General features: G+C 43.0%; 3 protein-coding genes across 9 annotated transcripts; 1 reads left to right on the forward strand and 2 right to left on the reverse strand.

The window, feature by feature from the left end:
* Nucleotides 1-846: 846 nt before the first annotated feature.
* Nucleotides 847-1,557, reverse strand: myl4 (myosin, light chain 4, alkali; atrial, embryonic). The gene has a single exon (XM_029164090.3). The coding sequence runs from the start codon at nucleotides 1,530-1,532 to the stop codon at nucleotides 939-941; it is 594 nt and encodes a 197-aa protein (XP_029019923.1). The 5' UTR covers nucleotides 1,533-1,557; the 3' UTR covers nucleotides 847-938.
* A 3,278-nt stretch (nucleotides 1,558-4,835) lies between these two features.
* On the forward strand, nucleotides 4,836-13,420 carry LOC114861579 (transcription termination factor 1-like). Of its 4 annotated transcripts, none has more exons than XM_029160971.3 (11): nucleotides 4,836-4,992; nucleotides 6,423-6,991; nucleotides 7,097-7,230; nucleotides 7,366-7,551; nucleotides 7,833-7,911; nucleotides 8,062-8,186; nucleotides 8,453-8,648; nucleotides 9,226-9,318; nucleotides 9,645-9,710; nucleotides 9,963-10,048; nucleotides 12,796-13,420. In XM_029160971.3, the coding sequence occupies exons 2-11, from the start codon at nucleotides 6,480-6,482 to the stop codon at nucleotides 12,978-12,980; spliced, it is 1,662 nt and encodes a 553-aa protein (XP_029016804.1). In that variant the 5' UTR covers nucleotides 4,836-4,992; nucleotides 6,423-6,479; the 3' UTR covers nucleotides 12,981-13,420. The 4 variants fall into 4 exon arrangements, with proteins under 4 accessions (XP_029016804.1, XP_029016808.1, XP_029016806.1 ...); XM_029160975.3 differs by having other exon boundaries at nucleotides 9,968-10,048; XM_029160973.3 differs by having other exon boundaries at nucleotides 7,106-7,230.
* Nucleotides 13,421-13,469: 49 nt separating this feature from the next.
* On the reverse strand, nucleotides 13,470-17,169 carry endog (endonuclease G). Of its 4 annotated transcripts, none has more exons than XM_029160976.3 (8): nucleotides 16,713-16,887; nucleotides 16,317-16,474; nucleotides 16,010-16,211; nucleotides 15,636-15,829; nucleotides 14,883-15,024; nucleotides 14,213-14,367; nucleotides 14,057-14,138; nucleotides 13,470-13,990 (listed from the first exon to the last, which is right to left on the reverse strand). In XM_029160976.3, exons 2-8 carry the CDS (start codon nucleotides 16,424-16,426, stop codon nucleotides 13,793-13,795), a joined length of 1,083 nt encoding a protein of 360 aa, XP_029016809.1. In that variant the 5' UTR covers nucleotides 16,427-16,474; nucleotides 16,713-16,887; the 3' UTR covers nucleotides 13,470-13,792. The 4 variants fall into 4 exon arrangements, with proteins under 4 accessions (XP_029016809.1, XP_029016811.1, XP_029016810.1 ...); XM_029160980.3 differs by having other exon boundaries at nucleotides 13,931-13,990; nucleotides 14,057-14,134; nucleotides 16,713-16,902; XM_029160978.3 differs by lacking the exons at nucleotides 16,317-16,474; nucleotides 16,713-16,887 and adding an exon at nucleotides 16,966-17,169.
* Between the last annotated feature and the right edge of the window lie 395 nt (nucleotides 17,170-17,564).

The following is a 17,564-nucleotide window of genomic DNA, read 5'->3' on the forward strand; positions in this document are numbered from 1 at the left end:
TTTCCTCTAAATCATTTCAAAATAAAAGCGCCAATTACAAATTATTACTCTTAATGGCAAGATTGATTCGAAATTTTCTGGTTCTGAATACTTACCAATCGTTAATGAGACTATTTTAGAGTTCAGTAAATAACCACTCACACTTATTAGGGTGATTTTATTCTGAAAGGGCTTAATCTAAATCTTTTGCTTTAGCAATCACTCACACACGACTCCAAATCCTTTCAAAATAAAAGCATCAATGTTATTTATTATCTTAAATGGCAAGATTTTTGTTTCTGACTAGTAAATTTTTACTAGTTATTAAACTATTACACATTTAGGTATTTACTTACAAATACTTTCTTCAAATCAAAAAGCTAGTCAGCTTATTTATGATTGCCCACAATGCACCTTGGTCAACTTTTTAATCTTTGACATCTTTTTACTTTGGTCAACTTTTGAATCATTGTCATATTTTTAATCTTGTCTTAGTATGCGCTTGGTCATCGTTTTAATCATCATCTTTTTAATCGCCATCTTTTGTCATTGTTTTAATCTTTGTCAACGTTTTCTCGTTTTCATCGTTTTCATCGTTTTGCCGTAGTCAAGTTTTGGACGTAGTCAACTTTTTGACGTCAGCAGCTTAATCAGCGTTTGGCATCTTTGCGGCAGCAGATCAGCTCTCCCACGTAATTTCTCAAGAAATTCCTTTTTCTAGTTGCAGATGAGACCTACAAATCTGTAGCAACTAGCCTCTAACCAATGAAGAGTTTTTACCACTAGTTGCAGTCCAGTTGTACATGTTTGTATCAGTCGTTGATAACGTTAAAGTGTAACATGAGAATCAAAGGAAACTATTTATCATCATGATTAAGAGCTGATGTTTTATTGGAGAAATCAAGGACATACAGCTGAAAGAGATGAACACTTCAGATACAAGTAGTTGAGGCTGGTTTCTATCCAGCCAGAATGTGTTTGACAAACTCGGTGTAGTTGATGTGTCCGTTAGCATCCTCCTGCCCAACCATTAGTCGGTCCACCTCATCTTCTGTCATCTTCTCTCCCAGCGTGGCGAGGACGTGACGAAGCTCGGCACCCATCACGGTGCCATTTCCCTCCTTGTCGAAGACCCTCAAACCCTCCACAAAGTCTTCAAAGTTGCCCTGCTCCTTGGATCGCGCCACGTGCTGTAGCATGGGCATGAAGCTGTCAAAGTCCAGAAGCTTGACGTTCAGCTCCTCTGCCTTTGGCCTCCCCAGCAGCTTCAGCACCTCATCATTGGTGGGGTTGTGTCCCAGTGCCCGCATTACGTCTCCACACTGGGCATAGGTGATCTTCATCTCACCTGTTGGCGTCTCATCAAACAGCGTGAAGGCGTCTCTGAACTCTTCAATCTGGTCCAGAGTGAACTCCACCACAATGCTCTTCAGGTCCACCTCGGGGGGTTTGGGCTCTGGTTCTGCAGGTTTGGGAGGTGGAGGGGACTCCTCCTTCTTTGCCTCCACCTTCTTCACCTCCGTCTTCTTGGGTTCCACTTTCTTGGCAGGCATGATGCTGCAAAACTCTTCGACAGAGGTGGAAGAGTTCGCAATTTATAGCAATGGGAGAGCGAGAGAGAGGAGAGAGAGAAAGAGGATGACCAAAGATGGAAGCAAACTAGAATAGAAACACTCACAGGAGATAAGAGCTGAAAGAACAGGTCACATGTGCTGAGACAATGCAGTTTTTATATCTGCTAACAAATGAAGCAGTTTGATTAGAGCTTGGTCTAAAATATTACAAATGGAACAGTAATGTGTGGAGCGATGCTCCAGGAGTTCAGTCAGCAATAGACTGGAAATGTTTGTAAAGCTCAGATCAGTTCTTAGTAGATGAACAAGGCACAGCAGCTCCAATCAGTTCTGGTTCAGTTTGTCACAACCTCTTGGTCTATTTCAGTCTTTATCTCCTGAGCTGTTTCATTCCTGCCGTGATAAGAACAAAGTCCAGAGAACTGCGCATCAGTCTGTGCATCAGTGACAATTAATAATTATGTAAATTCAACAACTGATATTTAGTTTAAATTTAAATGACTTTTCAAAATGTTTTACACCCCATGTTTCCACCTCGTATGTCTGCTGCTAATATGATGCATTGTTGTACCCCTTCAGGTTGAATAGCTTAGATCAGACGTGCTAATCCTGATCCTGGTTAGATCCTGGTCCTCGTTGGAAAACCATCAGGACAGTAGCTCTCGAGAACTAGGATTGAGCACACCTGGCTAAGAAATATGGCAAAATGTGCATGGTGAACCAGATCAGTACATGGGCTTTGAGTTTCACCATTTTTCCAATTCAACAAGTCCATCTGTACTAAACAGCAGAGAGGCGTGATCAGAACCAGGGCTTTCTATTTCCTGTCTGACCTCATGTTACACATGTAAGAGTAACTGGTGTAACTCATCAAGGAGAACTGGGGTTCAACCTGTAACCCTGCACAATTGTCCTGAAAGGTGGACAATTGTTTTTTACCAGTAAAATAATAGATGCTCATAAATATGTCCGCATGCATGGAGCTGAACCTCTGGGATCAGTGGTACTTGTATAACGCTGCGTGTCTGTGTGTTAAGTGTATGTGAGGCCCATGGCTCTAAACAACACAGGAATGTGTGTGTGGACAAAGAGGGCAGAATTTGGAGTCCTACTTTGGTTACTATAATAACAATGGTGTAAGACAGGGGTGGGGGTTTTGGACTTTTTCTCAATCGTGTCTGTGTGTGTGTGTGTGTGTGTGTGTGTGTGTGTGTGTGTGTGTGTGTGTGTGTGTGTGTGTGTGTGTGTGTGTGTGTGTGTAAATCCAGAGCCTGAACGTGAAGTAACTGAAACCTTTTAATCTGTGAGTCTGATCTACTAAGTTCTTATTCAGTTTCTAAACTGTTGTAATTCTGTCTTTGTAGCAAATGTGTTGTTATGATTTGGTGTTCAGGCGAAGGCAGGGAAAGGTGGAGGAACATGTGGAAGGGAGAGAAGACTGACAGTTATTTTAAGTAGATCACACTTATCTGAAAAGCACTTTACATTTGATGGGCAATGTGAATTCTGTGGTGAGGTGAAGGGAGTGGAGCTTGTCATTTTCAAATGTGAGAAATACAAGAGGAAAAGGGAAGTAATGATGAGGAGCATGAGGAAAGCAGGAAAGAAAGATGTATGTTTGAGGAGTGTGTTGGAAGTTGGAGGATCAGGGAGCGGTCTGAATGCCCTGTTGACATGATGCTGGGTTAGTTAACCCACTGTAAAAAAAACAAAGAAGAAGCAGCAGCAGTAGCAGCAGTGTTCTGATATATTGTCTATTATACATACAGCAAAAAGGTAGGATGATTGGTCCTGGAGTGGAAAAAATAAGGATAGGATAGATTTTTGTCAGGTGAATGGGAAATGGGATACAGAGCTGTGTTTGTAGAGGAGACAGGGTTAGAGAGTAGAATATAAAAAGTTTTTTCCTTTCTTTTTTTTAACCAACAATACTGTACATACTCCAACACAGAAGGTGGTGGTAATGCACTACCAAGCTTTCCAACCGCCAATCTACAAAAAGAAGAAGAAGCTCCCCCCGAGGAAGGAGAGTTCTTTTGTGGATCTGGAGATGTTTTTGTTTAAAAAAAGAAAGGAGTGTGGGGATTAAAGTATGACGTTTTATTTGTATGTAGGAAGGCAATACCCTGGTTTCATTCATGTGTATACAAATGGCTCTAAGGTTCCCAGAACTGATTGAACCTGTGCTGCAGTTACTGTGGTGAGTCATAACACAGACATGATTAAAAGAACTTTAAATGGCCTGAGTGTGTATACAGTGAGATGTATGCAGTGTTTTAGCATTGGCGTGGGTAAAACAGTATAGGCCGAGTAAAGTTTCAATATGTAGCAATTCTGCTATTGTTCTGCACAGCATTAGGGCTGAGTCATCTAAATATACATGTAGACAGGAATTACTGGTGAATATACTGTTGTTATATTCAGAAGTAGTGGAACAGAATGTGGTAGTTAGATTTGTGTGGAAACCTGCTCATGAAGGAATATCTGGGAATGAAAAGGCTGGTAAGTTAGCAAAGGGGGGTCTTATCTGACTGACATCACTATTGCATTGTCAAGGTCTGATGGGAAGAGTGTGGTGTGGAGGAAGGTAAATAAAAAATGGCAGCAGTACTGGGATCAGGAGACAAAGGGCAAACATTTGAATAGGTTGCAGAAGAAAGTAGGAGAGGAGAAAGGGGGGGAGCAGTAAAAGATGAGAAGAAGTGGTTTTTAGCAGGCTACGAATAGGTTACAGTAACTTAAACAGTACGCTATATATACTGGGGAAACATGATGACGGGCTGTGCAGGGAGTGTCAGGAGTTGAAAACAGAGCATGTGATGAGATGTAAAACATACAATTGAATTCAATTCAATCACAACAAGGTTAGGTTTAAGACCTTACACAACTAAACCCAACACATCCCACATACAGCAGGCCTTTAATTAAAATTTGACAGCAACAGTGGAGGAAAGCAAAAACTCCCTCTCTAATGAGGAAGAAACCTCCAGCAGAACCAGGCCGCATGTGGGCGGCCATCTGCCTTGACCAGTTGGGGGGAGGGGAGAGAGAAAGCAACACCTCAACAGCAACAACAACAGGCAACAACAGAGCACAGGCAGGATGGTTGAATCAGGGACTGGACACAGGCAGGATGGTTGGACCATGGACTGGACCAGGGCTGTAAAAGTAATGAAGGCGGATTTCAGTAAGAGAGAAATAGAGGTAAAGGAGCTGAGTGACATGCTGACCAGCAGAGGCGCTGATAGGCGGCCTGTTTTTATGTTCCTGGGAGCATCGGGGCTGATTAGGAGGATTTAAGGTTTTCCTGTAGAGGGCAGCAATGCAACAACTTTGGATGCCGGCTGCCGTGAAACCCCAAAGAAGAAGAAGTGGAAGGAAGCTGCTTCTCCACCTCGTCGTGTCGAGATAACAAGTCGCTGTCGGTCCAGGATTTCAGGTAGGATCGTGTCTCCGCGGGTTCGGGTCAGAATCTATTCCAGGGGTACGTCTGCAGGCTTTTAAAGACTTGGTCAGATCTAATGGAAAATAAACTTGTTTGTGTGCAAGTGGGATCCTTTAGAAGCAGTCTGAACTGATCCTAAGCAGACTGGGCTGTTCTGTGGTTGCCAGAACAGTTGGTTTAGTTGTATCCCAGTTTGAGTTGTCGTGTGTCGTGCCAAAAAGTGACTGTCCGCAAGAAATCGATGTCACTACGTGGGAGCGTGTACCGTCTCGTTAAGGCGTTTAGGTCGGGTTGTGTAGGACTACAGTTGCCTATTTCGGTTTCAAACATTTTTATCTCCGTTACACGTTTTCCACTGGTCGTAGTCATGCCACGTCTTTTAGATTTATGCCGTCGATCGTAATTGTTTCACGGTATGTCATGACGCCGGAAGTCAGATCTACGACTCATTATTGCAGCAACATGTTCTTTCACATGTTGTGTCTGCTTAAACCTACACGAGTGACCACCAAGCTATTTTACCACTTTTAATATCTGTATGAGACCAGTTAAACCAGTAAGATGCATTCGTCTTACCAAAACGTGATTAGAGTCAAACGCTTTTGATCTGAAGCTTATTTCTGCATTATTAATAAATATTTTTTATTAATTATTTAACAGCCTGCCCCAACCTGAATATTTATTTTTAATATTTTAAAAATTTATAAAAGTTTTTTTTATTTTTTCAAATGAGCTTTTATATCTAAAGCCATGTTGTTGTTTTTCACATGACATTTTCGAATGATCAAACAAAAGATTGAGTTATGATTAGCTGCCTTCATATGCTAATCAGCTGTAGCTGGTTGACTTGTCCGTTTGGTATCTTTATAAACTCCTAGTGCGAGGTCAATGTGGTCTATGTGGACAGAGGATGTCTGTCAGGCTCAGGCTGTCTGTCCCCATATTCCACGTTGACAAAACAACACAATAACAGTAATGATCATAACCGAGTGACAATGGTAGCGATGAAAACAATAGACAACAGCACAAACAACATAATTCATCTATTCAAAATGTGATGTGTTTAATTGCATTATTTAGAGCATTTAAGTTGCGTGTGGGGAGACCGATTATTTTTGCTGCAACCATGGTTACCTTTGTAAGTTTGTCCTGATTTTTAATAGAGTAAGTTTAAAAAGCAACTTGAACAATACATTAGAGTTGGCTGAATGAGACTTTGCTATAGTAACAGTAGCAGATGGCGAGCTAAACAGTAAGAAATAATTGTTAGTGAAGTTTTGGCCTCCTGGGCTCTGACCTACACTCCTGACTGTCTCTGAATGCCTCCGACAGTCTTTGGGTGGGGACTTCCTTGTTAGCTGACTATTTTATAAAGGTACAGCGCTCCTTTTTAATTTAATTTCTGTTGCATTTTCTATTTCTAGCTTTAGAAGCATTGCCGCCTACCTCTATCTGCTGTGTCCCTCCTCCATCACCTCATCATGAGTTTTCCCTCACTCTCTTCATCCCCTCAGAAAAACAAATCATTTTCTCAGGGTCTGAAAGAATCACCTGAAACTGTCAGCGTTGACTCACATCAGGCAATAGACAAAAAGAAGAAAAAGAAGGTTTTGTCTCCTCCTACTGACGGTGGAGAGTTCAGTGGCCATCAAGAGAAGGTCGAGGCGGACATCGGTGCTACAGAAATCACAAAGATAGAAAAGAAACCTAAGAAAAAGAAGCGCAGGCTGAGTGGCAAGAGTGCTGCCATTGCAACCAATAATAAAAACCAAGACCTTGATGTATTCTGCACAGAAACACACAAAACCTGGAAGGAGGAGGAGAAAAAAAAGAAGAAGAAAAGTGGGGTGGAGTCACAGGAAGGGGATAGTAATAATAATAATAATAAGAAGAAGAAGCAGCGGCAGCAAAGCAGTGAGAAAAAAAAACAAAAAATAATGGTGACAAGAAGAATGAAGAAGAGGGAGGAAGGAAAAAACACTGCAGGAACAGAGTGAGTTTTTCATCTATGGGTTATTTCTTCAAGATGTGAAGCTGAGTCACAGCTGGTTCATGTTTACTGTAGTCCTGAGGAACATTTAACATTAAAATCATTTAGTTTTGTCAGCTTGGACATGGCGCTGGTGGAGGAGTTGCAGGAGTTTGTCCCTGACGTCAAACAGAAATCAATTCATCAAATCAGTAAGCTGCTGAAATACGACCTGCTGCGCTTCAGGAAGTTCAAGCAGCAAGGTATTAGTCCAACAAGGCGAGCTTGATACACCTCCTATTGGCTTCTGCTTTCAGAAGTACGGGGTGATACTGATATAACTGTAGGCTACAGTTACAAACAATGAAGGTCTCCTATTTTAAATGCTTACTCCACAGGTGTCTCTGTACGCTGGGGGCGGTGTTCTAAGGTGGAGAATGAGCAAATCAGAAGGAATGTTTCAGACTTCCTTGCTCTTACTGGCATCAGCTCAGCCAGTCACCTGCTGTTTCCTCAGAGGTACAAAGAGCAGGAGGCTGACTTCAGGAAGCTCAGAGTTCAGCATCACTTCCTGGAGAAGATTGGTGCGTTGCACAACATCTACCACAGCCTCAGCAGGTTTTCACATGTTAAGAAACACATTTACCATGAGTCACAAGACCAATCTGTGAAACAATTGAAAAGAATCTTTTTGTCTTTTCCTTCTCTCACAATGAACCACTGACAAACCGAAGCTTGTAGATTAGGTGCTTTCTTGCTGCTTTTAATGAACTGATTTATTCACATTTGCTCTTGTTAGTTGTGGTTCTGACAAAGAGGTGAAGTCAGACTTCCTCAGACTCTTCCATTTCTGTCTGTCTCTCAGCTGAGGGGATCCCTCGGACATGTCAGCAGGTTGTCACCAGAGCCAAGAAAATGTTTGATGAAAGGAACCACATGGGAAGGTCAGATGCCACAGCATATCCTCATCTGTTTGTCTTTCAGTTCTACCTCTTGTGCATTTATGTTTTATTATCATTATAACAATTAATCATTAGAGTTTTATGTGTTGGGACTTTATTTTCTACCTGTGTGATGTGTGTATCTTTCTTCAGATTCTCAGAGGATGAGGTGCATTCTCTGATAAAGTTGCAGAACCTCCATGGTAATGACTGGAGAACCATCTCTGAGAAGACAGGCCGCAGCATTTATGCCCTACAGAAGCGTTTCTCCAGCCTCGGTAAACATACCGACCTTTGACTTTCAGCAGTAACATGTAAACTAATGGTTAACCTCTGGCCACGGCATTGAGATGGTTTGATGGTAGACAGAGAAAATAAATATGTGAAGACAGTTTCTCATAATCTTCTCATCATTCAGTGCTTGTTTGTTCAGCTCTTTAGTCAAAGTCTGATCTTAACCCTGACTAACAAAGTCTCAGTAATTCAGTATTTGCAGTTCTCAACAGCTTAGAATGCAGACCTGTTTTGATTTTTATGTGTCCAGCTGCAGGACGGGGCCCGTGGACGGCAAATGAAGAGTCCAGGTTAAGGCAAGCTCTCAAGGCTCATTTGGAGGCCCTGCTCCAGCTGAATTCTATTGGTCCTGGTCTGACCAGAGACCAGCTGTGCACTAATCTTCCCTGGAAAGAGATTAGTCACGAGGTTGGAACCAGATCCTGGACCCAGTGTCGTCTTAAATGGTCAGTTTTCAGTTGTATTGATTCTGATTAAGATATCTAATAGTTCTAATTGTCCTGGTTTCCATTATTAGTGACATTGTATTAGTTTTTTTTAGTTTTTAGATGGGAGAAAGAGCTGGAAAAACAACAATAGACCTCGACTTTAGTTTAGGTTTAGATATGTTGGAAGTTTAGACATGTCTTTGTTGTAGGGCTGACGATAGATAGATAGATAGATAGATAGATAGATAGATAGATAGATAGATAGATAGATAGAGAGTTTTAGTGCAGGGAGAGCTTCTGTTCTTGAACTTTGTATTTCTGTCAAAAGCAAATCTGTGAGGAACGTCCACTGTGCTGGATCCTCCAGGATGTTGTCCCTTTAGGTAAACAAGTACAGACATCTGGGTTTAGACGGTTAAACTGGGGTGAAATTCCTGGCTGAGACACCACTTGTGGCCTTTTGAGCCATTGTGAGCACTGGTTAAATCCCGGTAAACACATGTTCATAGCAAAATACACAAGTGAATCCTATGTTTTCCCAGGAACATTCAGTCCTCAGCCTCAGTGACCAAACCAGGGGCTGTGTGTGTTTCAGGTTCAGCATCCTGAAAAACAAACTGTCGTCGTGTGGCAGTACCTTTAACAGAGGCCCTGAAGGACTGCAGGCCAAAATTCAGCTCATCAACACGTGAGGCTACAGCACACAACCCCAACCAGCTTGTAGAACTGTGACCATTGGATACGAGTTGAGTGTCTGTAGCAGTGCTGTGCGTATGACTGGGTCCCAAAAGTCACTACATGAGCGAGTGCTAGTAATCCTCCTTTGCTTGTGACCCCTTCACTGTCTGTGCTCGGTCTGGGACAGAGACATTTAAGCTTAACAGCACAAGTTCCTCTAACGCCTCTAATTCAGAGCTTCTGAAGTTCTAAAGGTTTCATATGGTGACTGGAATTGTATCATTTAGCTCATCATCAAAACCCTGAAAGTGGACATTGATGACCTGTGTGTTTCAGGTTGTATAACATGCAAGTGGACGATGCAGCCGACATTGACTGGGACAGGATTGCGGAGACTATTGGGTAAGGTCAAAGTTCAAACATGGTCAAGTCTTCGTTGGCGCTGTTACCTCAGACTTCCACAGGATCCAGGTGTTGTTATTTTTTTTTCCAGAAGATGGTAGCTGAATCCAGTTCCGTGGGGACAGTGCATTAGTATTTGGGCAGTGTAATGAAGCAGCAGTAGCATCTATTTTATAATGAAGAGTTTGACTTAGTTTGCCGCAGGAGCAGTGATGATATAACCCCCTAACACTGAACCTGTGTATTCGGCAGTAAAGTCACTCCAGTGTGTGTACAGAAGAGTTTCCACAGGTTGAAAGTTTCCAGAGTTCCCAACTGGACCAGTTTATCGTATGGAGGTCAGTATCAGTACACGTGTATTACTACAGAGTACATTGCATCTAATGTTTATTTTTATCACATTTCACTCTCAAATCTTTAATTCCATAGGTTAATTTGGGTTTGACTCATTGATTGATTATTTGGTAACCTAAAATAACTGATCTGGCTATCGGGATATGGAATTTTACTTCACTGGGGGGGAAGGAACCAGAGCTTGTGCAGGAGGTTGAGTGGTACCGGCTAGAAATAGTCAAGCTCAACTCCACACATAGCCTGGGTTCTGGAACCCAACTCCTTAAGAGGGGCTGGACTCTCTTCTACTTTGGAGTTGCGGATAGGTCACTCACTGTTGTTTATTCCTATGGGACGAATGGCAGTGTGGAGTACCCGGCCTTCTTGGGGTCTCTGGAGGAAATGTTGAAAAGTGCTCCAACTCAGGATCCCATCGTTCTGCTGGGGGATTTCAAAGTTCACATGGGTATTGACAGTGACACTGGGAGGAACGGCCTCCCTAATCTGAACCAGAGTGGTGTTATGTTATTGGACTTCTGTGCTAGGCACAGTTTGTCCATAGCTAACACCATGTTCGGACCTAAGAGTGTCCACCAGTGCACATGGCACCAGGACACCCTAGGCCGGTGGTATCTGACCTTAGGAGTTTGGGGAGGAAGAAAACTATAGTTTAGCCTCAAAGAGATTCTGGCAAACCGTTCGACACCTCAGGAGGAGGAAGCAGTTCTCCACCAACTCTGTTTTCAGTGGAGGTGGTCGGCTGCTGACCTCGACTGAGGTTGTTATTGGACGGTGGAAGGAGTACTTTAAAGATCTCCTCAATCCCCCCCGGTACGCCTTCTGCTGAGGAAGCAGAGGCAGGGGTCTCAGAGGTGGACTTGCCCATCACCCAGGCTGAGGTCATTTGAGGTAGTTCGCAAGCTCTTCGGTGGCAGGGCAGTGGGGGTGGATGAGATCCGCCCTGAGTACCTCAAGTCTCTGGATGTTGTGGGGCTGTCCTGGGTGACACGCCTCTGCAACACGATGGGGACAGTTCCTCCGGACTGGAAAACCGGGGTGGTTGTCCCTCTCTATAAAAAAGGGGGCAGGGGAGTATGTTCCAACTACAGAGACATTACACCTGGGAAAGTCTATGCCATGGTACTGGAAAGGAGAATTCGGCCAAACCTCGGCTACATGAGGAACAATGTGGTTTTCGACCTGGTCGTGGAATGCTGGACCCGCTCTATATACTCATCAGGGTGCTTGAGGGTTTGTGGGAGTTTGCCCAACCAGTCTGCATGTGTTTTTTGGACTTGAAGAAGGCATTCGACTGTGTCCCTCGTAGCATCCTGCGGGGGGTGCTCCAGGAGTATGGAGTCCGAGGCTCTTTACTAAGGGCTGTTCCGTCTCTGTGCAACCGGAGCAGGAGCTTGGTTTGCATTGCCGGCAGTAAGTCAGACCTGTTCCCGGAGCATGTTGGACTTTGGCAGGGCTGCCCTTTGTCACCGGTTCTGTTTATTATTTTTATAGACAGAATTAGTGGGTGCAGCCAGGGGCCGGAGGGGGTCTGGTTCAGGGACCACAGGATTGCGTCTCTGCTTTTTGCGGATGGCGCTGTCCTGTTGGCTTCACCAGGCCAGGACCTCCAGCCTGCGCTGAGACAGTTTGCAGCTGAGTGCAGAGAGGCTGGGATGAGAGTAAGTTTTTCCAAGTCTAAGGCCATGGTTCTCGACCAGAAAAAGGTGGTTGTCTCTCTTCAGGTTGGAGGAGAGCTTCTGCCCTAGGTGGAGCAGTTTAAGTATCTTGGGGTCTTGTTCACGAGGGAAGGAAGGAGCGGGAGATTGACAGACGAATCGTTGTGGCAGCTGCAGTAATGCAGTCGGTGGGACCGGGCCGAAAGGCGAATCTCTCAATTTACCGGTCAATCTACATACCTGCCATGAGCTATGGGTCATGACCAAATTGATAAGATTATGGACACAAGCGGCCAAAATGAGTTTTCTCAGCTGGGTGGCTGGTTGCTCCCTTAGAGATAGGGTGAGGAGCTTTGTCACCTGGGAGGAGCTTGGAGTAGAGTCGCTGCTCCTCCACATTCGAGAGGAACCAGTTGAGGTGGCTCGGGCATCTGGTTCAGATGCCTCCTGGATGCCTCTGGAGAGGAAAGTTTGGAGATCCTTGCTTAGACTGCTGACCCCGCGACCCGGCCCCAGATAAAGCGGTTGAAAATGGATGGATGGATAAAATAAAAATGGAAAAATAACTACAAACAAACTGTACAAGAATAAATATTACACATTAATAAAATAGCTGATTTTAAATTAGTCAGATAACTGTTTACTCTGATGTCCAGGGTACCATTAGTAGGGAATCAACATCATTTCAGTGTTTGGCCAACAGGACCATGTGCCAAAACACCCGTGCCATGGTAATGATTAGCATCTCACTTGAGACATTGCAATTCTTAACGAGAACCTAGGACCAGGTTGTTGAGCTGTCGTCATTGGGGCTGAATGTAAACCATGAGATACAGTCACACATTAATCCAAATTGCTAAATGGTAAATGCTGCATGTTTCGAGCTCCTATACCTCATCAGTGGTTGAAGCTCATTCACCCTTTTGCTTAAGCTGACACAACTTGGGGTTTAGTGTCTTCCCTTAAGAGCCTGTGCATATAATTTTGTCTTTAATTTACTATATGTTAAGGTCATTTATTTACCACCTGTAAAGGTGTGCTTCTGAATCTGTGTGGTTTCACCTGGCTTTTCACAGAGACTGTAGACTTTCTGAAGCAGAAAGTGGTTCCTATCCTGCAGGAGAAACTGAGCAAGTTCAGCAAGGAGGAGATGCATCAGGAGCTGGAGGAAGGCAGCTACCACCTGTCTGACATCTTCAGCTGGGAAGATGAGGAGAACAAGTACCAGGAGTTGGACAACAGTCAGCTGCCCTTCAGCTAATCAGGACATGGCTATAGAAACAGTTCTCATACAAATACATGACTGAACAACGACCCGTCCCACTTTCTCTTGTTAGTCTGAAATGTGAGGATTTATATTGTCTTGCCTGGACAGGAACTGTGGCTTTTCTTTTGAAGGCCACCATTAATCATGTAAAGGCGTGAATTTGTCCTTTTGTGACTGATTATTGGATCAGTCATAAAACTAATGTCTTGTTTAAAAAGCTCCACAGGTGACAATGTTTTTATTTTAATTTACTTGGTACTCAAATATATGGAATATTTTAAAAACTACTTTTGAAAGTACAAACTTGGTCAGTTATTTAGAATGTGCCTAAACATCTGCAACAATTTGAAGATGTCATTAAGTTTGTTTATTGCTTTGTTCCACTTGTGATAAAATATTAAATAAAAAAAAAAATCAAAACATTTGGAAGTAAACTGGGAAACCAACTAATTAAGACCTTACATGAAAAAAGCAACAGCAAGCTGTCATTCCTTAAATTCAGCTTTATTCTCTGGAATAGTTGAACCACACCTGCATGAGTCCTGCAGACCTCGTTTGTCCTCAAACTCATGAAGCACAGTCAAAACCGTGAATTCGCTCTAAGCAACATTCCACTGACTCCTCAGAGCGGAAACCTGAAAAGGCTCCAGTTCACAACACAACATTAGCAAATCACGAAAGCTTGAGTTGACAATCTTTTCACCTTTACTTCAGTCCTTTCAAGTGTAGGATTCTGGGTAATGAGTCATCTCAGTAGTACAGACTGCTAAAGTAGCAACATTTCTGGGTAATAGTTTTACTACAGCTCATTTTGCAGCAATGGCCTGCAGGCTACTAGTGCGCTTCATGATGTTTGGGACAAATAGGAGCCCTGATGCTCGTTCGATTGTTTCTATAGGAACCAAGAAACGCTCCAGAGGGATCTTCTCATCAACTGGTTCATTTGGCAAAACGTATGACCGAAGCTCCACCCCATGGCCGTCTGCCTGCTCAAGGATGAGGACCTATGGACGCAGCACAGGTGAGCTAATCAGCAGGTGATCTCACATTTACTACCAGGCAGGACTCACCTTGAAGAAGTGGGTTGGCACAGCAACGTGATTCCGTCCAATTACTTGATACCGAACGTAGAGCTTGCCATCGTCCTCCTGCCTGAAACCAACATAGGTCAACCTGTAGCCTCTCCTGCAGCACGTTCAGTCACCAGCCAAAAATAAAGAGGTTACCTAGGCAGGTACAGTGGGCCAGTGCATACATAGATGTTGAGGTAAAATTTGGTCAGAGAACGACACATCTTCTCCAGATTGTTCCAGGCATTCTGGTTCAGGTGAGAGTTCTGTGCACATACACACACACCAACAAGCATGTATTCCGACGGATCCTGAACACAGTGAAATGAATTACACATAACGGCATGGTTAAAGTATGTGGACATTTATCAGGAAGAGTAGTCGGGAGTTTTTTTAAGGTTGAGTTTAGGAAGATGTAGTTGATTCATTTTCATTGGACATTTGGATCCTACAGACACAAGACCAGCAAAGGATGAAGGCTGGGGTAAAGTCTAAATCCAATTTCAAGAGAACACCAAACACTAGTGGTGCTCATGGCAGAGCTGAAGAAGACATTACTCTGCTTCCAGACACTAATAACAACAGTACAGCCAGTCTGACTAGAACCTGCTGCAAGACAGATCTCTGGCCAATTCTGACCAAAGCAGAAGCTTTGACCGTGATTTAGACCTGCTTTCTGATGGGACCTTTTCCTGTAGAATTTCTTTAATTTATCTGTACAACTCAGTGACACGCTGAGCTTAAGTCAAAGTGCAGTGCGATTGTCTCATCAGTTTCGCCAGACTCTGCTTTGTGAAATTTGGGACCTGTGTGAAAACACGTGTACCTGCGGAGCAACGTTGCTCAGGTAGAAGGTCTCACCCATGGCTTTCTGGCTCCACTTATGATTGGCTGCTGCAGCCAGGTGGCCTCTGTCGAAGCCACTTCCCCTGTAGTCATCGTTAGTTGACCTGTGGAACAGGTGTATACTGGACACACAAGACCTGAATGTAAACTTCAGTCTGGTAAAATATTCAGCTGGATCTTGTTAATGTGCAGTTACTGACTAATACCAGAAACCAGAGAAAAATGACTGTTAGAGTTATAAAAACAGACATTTCTAACTTTTTATAGAATCGCCATAGGAACCAAATATTTCACATTAAATTAAATGGTAAGTGGTCCAAACTTATATAGCGTATTTAAACACCCTTCCGGGATCCAAACCACTTTACACTACTCATTCACCCATTCACTCTCACACTGATGCCAGCAGCTGCCATGCACCTGCACTTGCTCAAATCACCAAATTAAATTACAATTAAAACAGAGATATGCTCATAAAATGCATAAATACAAAACATTAATCTTTAGACGGTAATGGCTGATACAGTTGATATTAGAGAATCTAATCTCTAGAGAATCTATTAATCTGAAACTAATCTACTTTAGTAGAAACTAATCTACTTTAGTAGATTAGTTTAGTTGTAATAACATTAATTTCTTAGTTGCAATAACATTAATTCTTATCTTGAAGCATTCAGAACCTGGATTAGGAGGGGCCAGGTCCTGCCTATCATCTAAGGTTCTGCAACCTCACCTGTCGTCCTCTCTGAACTCACAACCCTTCCTGTTTGATGAGCCGCTCAGGGATGCAGGGTTTAGTCTCTCGATTACCCATGATGCTGTTCGGGTACGGGGGTCATAGGAGGTGACATAGGATTCTCTGGTCTTGATATTGGCTAAGGACGGAAAGCCATACTTCATCACTGCCCCCGAACCTCCTGGACTCACCTGGATAATAGGTAACATAACAAAAAGCAAAGGTTCTGGAGGATTAAATCAGCGTCAAATATTTACCTTATTACATATTATATAGTTTTCAAAACTGATCCATAAGAGTGTTTGTAATTAAGCATAAGGTGGATACATTTATACAAATTCACACCTGTATAAATACTACACGCCACTGACCGTCAGCTCCGACGCTTGTACTCTCGGTACCGGGACCACCGGGACTCTGGCCAGGAGATCGTTTTGCGGCTCGCCCCTGGCGGTGCTTAGGTCCCTCCACAAGCGGCTAAGTGAAACTCCAAATCCCGCTCCCAAAAAGAAGGCCACTCCGGGCCGGATGCGATGTCTCATGGTCCCGGTGAACAGCTGTCGTCGACGCGTTCTGATGACGCCACACGATTATAAACTCACGTGAGATTAAATGCACTTTTTGAACTACAGAAATAAACTGAATTAGATTAAAATATATTTGTTGGAGATTGTTTACCTTAAAACCGGTAGTAAGAGCGCACTAAACATTCTTATCACTATAGAGTACAATACTGCAGTCAAATGAGCCGCTGTTCTCTTTTCCGTGGTGAAACGAGCAGTCGCCATAGTTAAAGTGCGCGATTCGCGCGATACTTAGGCTAACAGGGTTGCGTTCTAAAACAGAAGACGATATTAGAGCTAACGTTCTAAAGAAACAGCAAAATATCAGAATTATGGAATTTACTGTGTATTTTTGAAAAGACTCACTGATGAATATGAATGAATGAATGAATGTATAAAAACACAACTGGCCCAAACTTTGCTTTGAATAAATTAGGTTCTCAAAGTAGTAGAAGATTATTCCGTCACAGTACTACTTAGTACTTCACTTACTTTTAAACTAGCTACTTACTTTTGTTAGCCCTTTATAATTCAGCGTTTTTAAGTGTAAAACTCTTAAGCATACGACGAACAAACAATTGTGATATTACAAAACAACATTTGACAGAATTATTAATATGTTTAAATACGTAAAAGTCATGCCAACAAGCAACACTTTCAGTCATGGTGGCGCAAGAAGACACAACAGAACGCCACTCTAATGAATTACACACAAACGCCACAAGTAGCCACCAAAACACAACGATTAACACTGAAAAACCCACCTGGCTAACTACAATGCTAGCTTTACTGTGTGGCAGCTAACACGTGTTGCATGTTTAAGTTAGCCTCTTAGGTCCGTGCATGAAGTGCAATTCATTATTCATGTGTAAAATGAAAATTGAATAACGTCTTTTTATGCTGTGTTTCGCTTCCGTAAATCGGTAAAACACATTTGCGATATACTGATATATTCATTCAACTTTTCTTCACTTTCAAAACGAAATAGGAAAAAGGGAAACCGGGGGCGGGGCCAGTCGCCGGACTTTCACAATAAAACGCCCAAGAACATTTGAAGCGCAACATCGGCAAATATTTCTAACTCTTGAAGGATTGCGGTCGTGTTTTGACACACAATGAGACCCACATTGTTAACATTAATCAACGTAACAATCATTTATTTAAATCATTTATTTAACCAAGTGCCGACAACTGTCGATTACGATACGACTCATGGCATTTGCTAAAGGAATGACAGGTCAGTCAGCTCGCCACCGTCGGGTCACTTACAGAATCACATGCCAACAAAGCTAAGTTTTCTGTGCATCCTGCTTCATTAGGACTGCAGCGATATCACGACCTTGTCGACACCTGATGAGGAAGG

The sequence above is a fragment of the Betta splendens genome, chromosome 9, assembly GCF_900634795.4.
Source record: "Betta splendens chromosome 9, fBetSpl5.4, whole genome shotgun sequence".
Classification (NCBI taxonomy): domain Eukaryota; kingdom Metazoa; phylum Chordata; class Actinopteri; order Anabantiformes; family Osphronemidae; genus Betta; species Betta splendens.

What these genes read in the sequence shown, in the direction of transcription:
- myl4 (XM_029164090.3), bottom strand. Translation starts at nt 1,532, where the DNA reads ATGCCTGCCAAGAAAGTGGAACCCAAGAAGACGGAGGTGAAGAAGGTG.
- LOC114861579 (XM_029160971.3), top strand. Translation starts at nt 6,480, where the DNA reads ATGAGTTTTCCCTCACTCTCTTCATCCCCTCAGAAAAACAAATCATTT. An exon ending in GAAAGGAACCACATGGGAAG is followed by an intron (nt 7,912 to 8,061) that starts GTCAGATGCCAC and finishes ATCTTTCTTCAG; the next exon opens with ATTCTCAGAGGATGAGGTGC. An exon ending in AAAATTCAGCTCATCAACAC is followed by an intron (nt 9,319 to 9,644) that starts GTGAGGCTACAG and finishes TGTGTGTTTCAG; the next exon opens with GTTGTATAACATGCAAGTGG.
- endog (XM_029160976.3), bottom strand. Translation starts at nt 16,426, where the DNA reads ATGGCGACTGCTCGTTTCACCACGGAAAAGAGAACAGCGGCTCATTTG. An exon ending in GAGTTCAGAGAGGACGACAG is followed by an intron (nt 15,025 to 15,635) that starts GTGAGGTTGCAG and finishes TTGTGTGTCCAG; the next exon opens with TATACACCTGTTCCACAGGT. An exon ending in TGAGCAACGTTGCTCCGCAG is followed by an intron (nt 14,368 to 14,882) that starts GTACACGTGTTT and finishes CACTGTGTTCAG; the next exon opens with GATCCGTCGGAATACATGCT.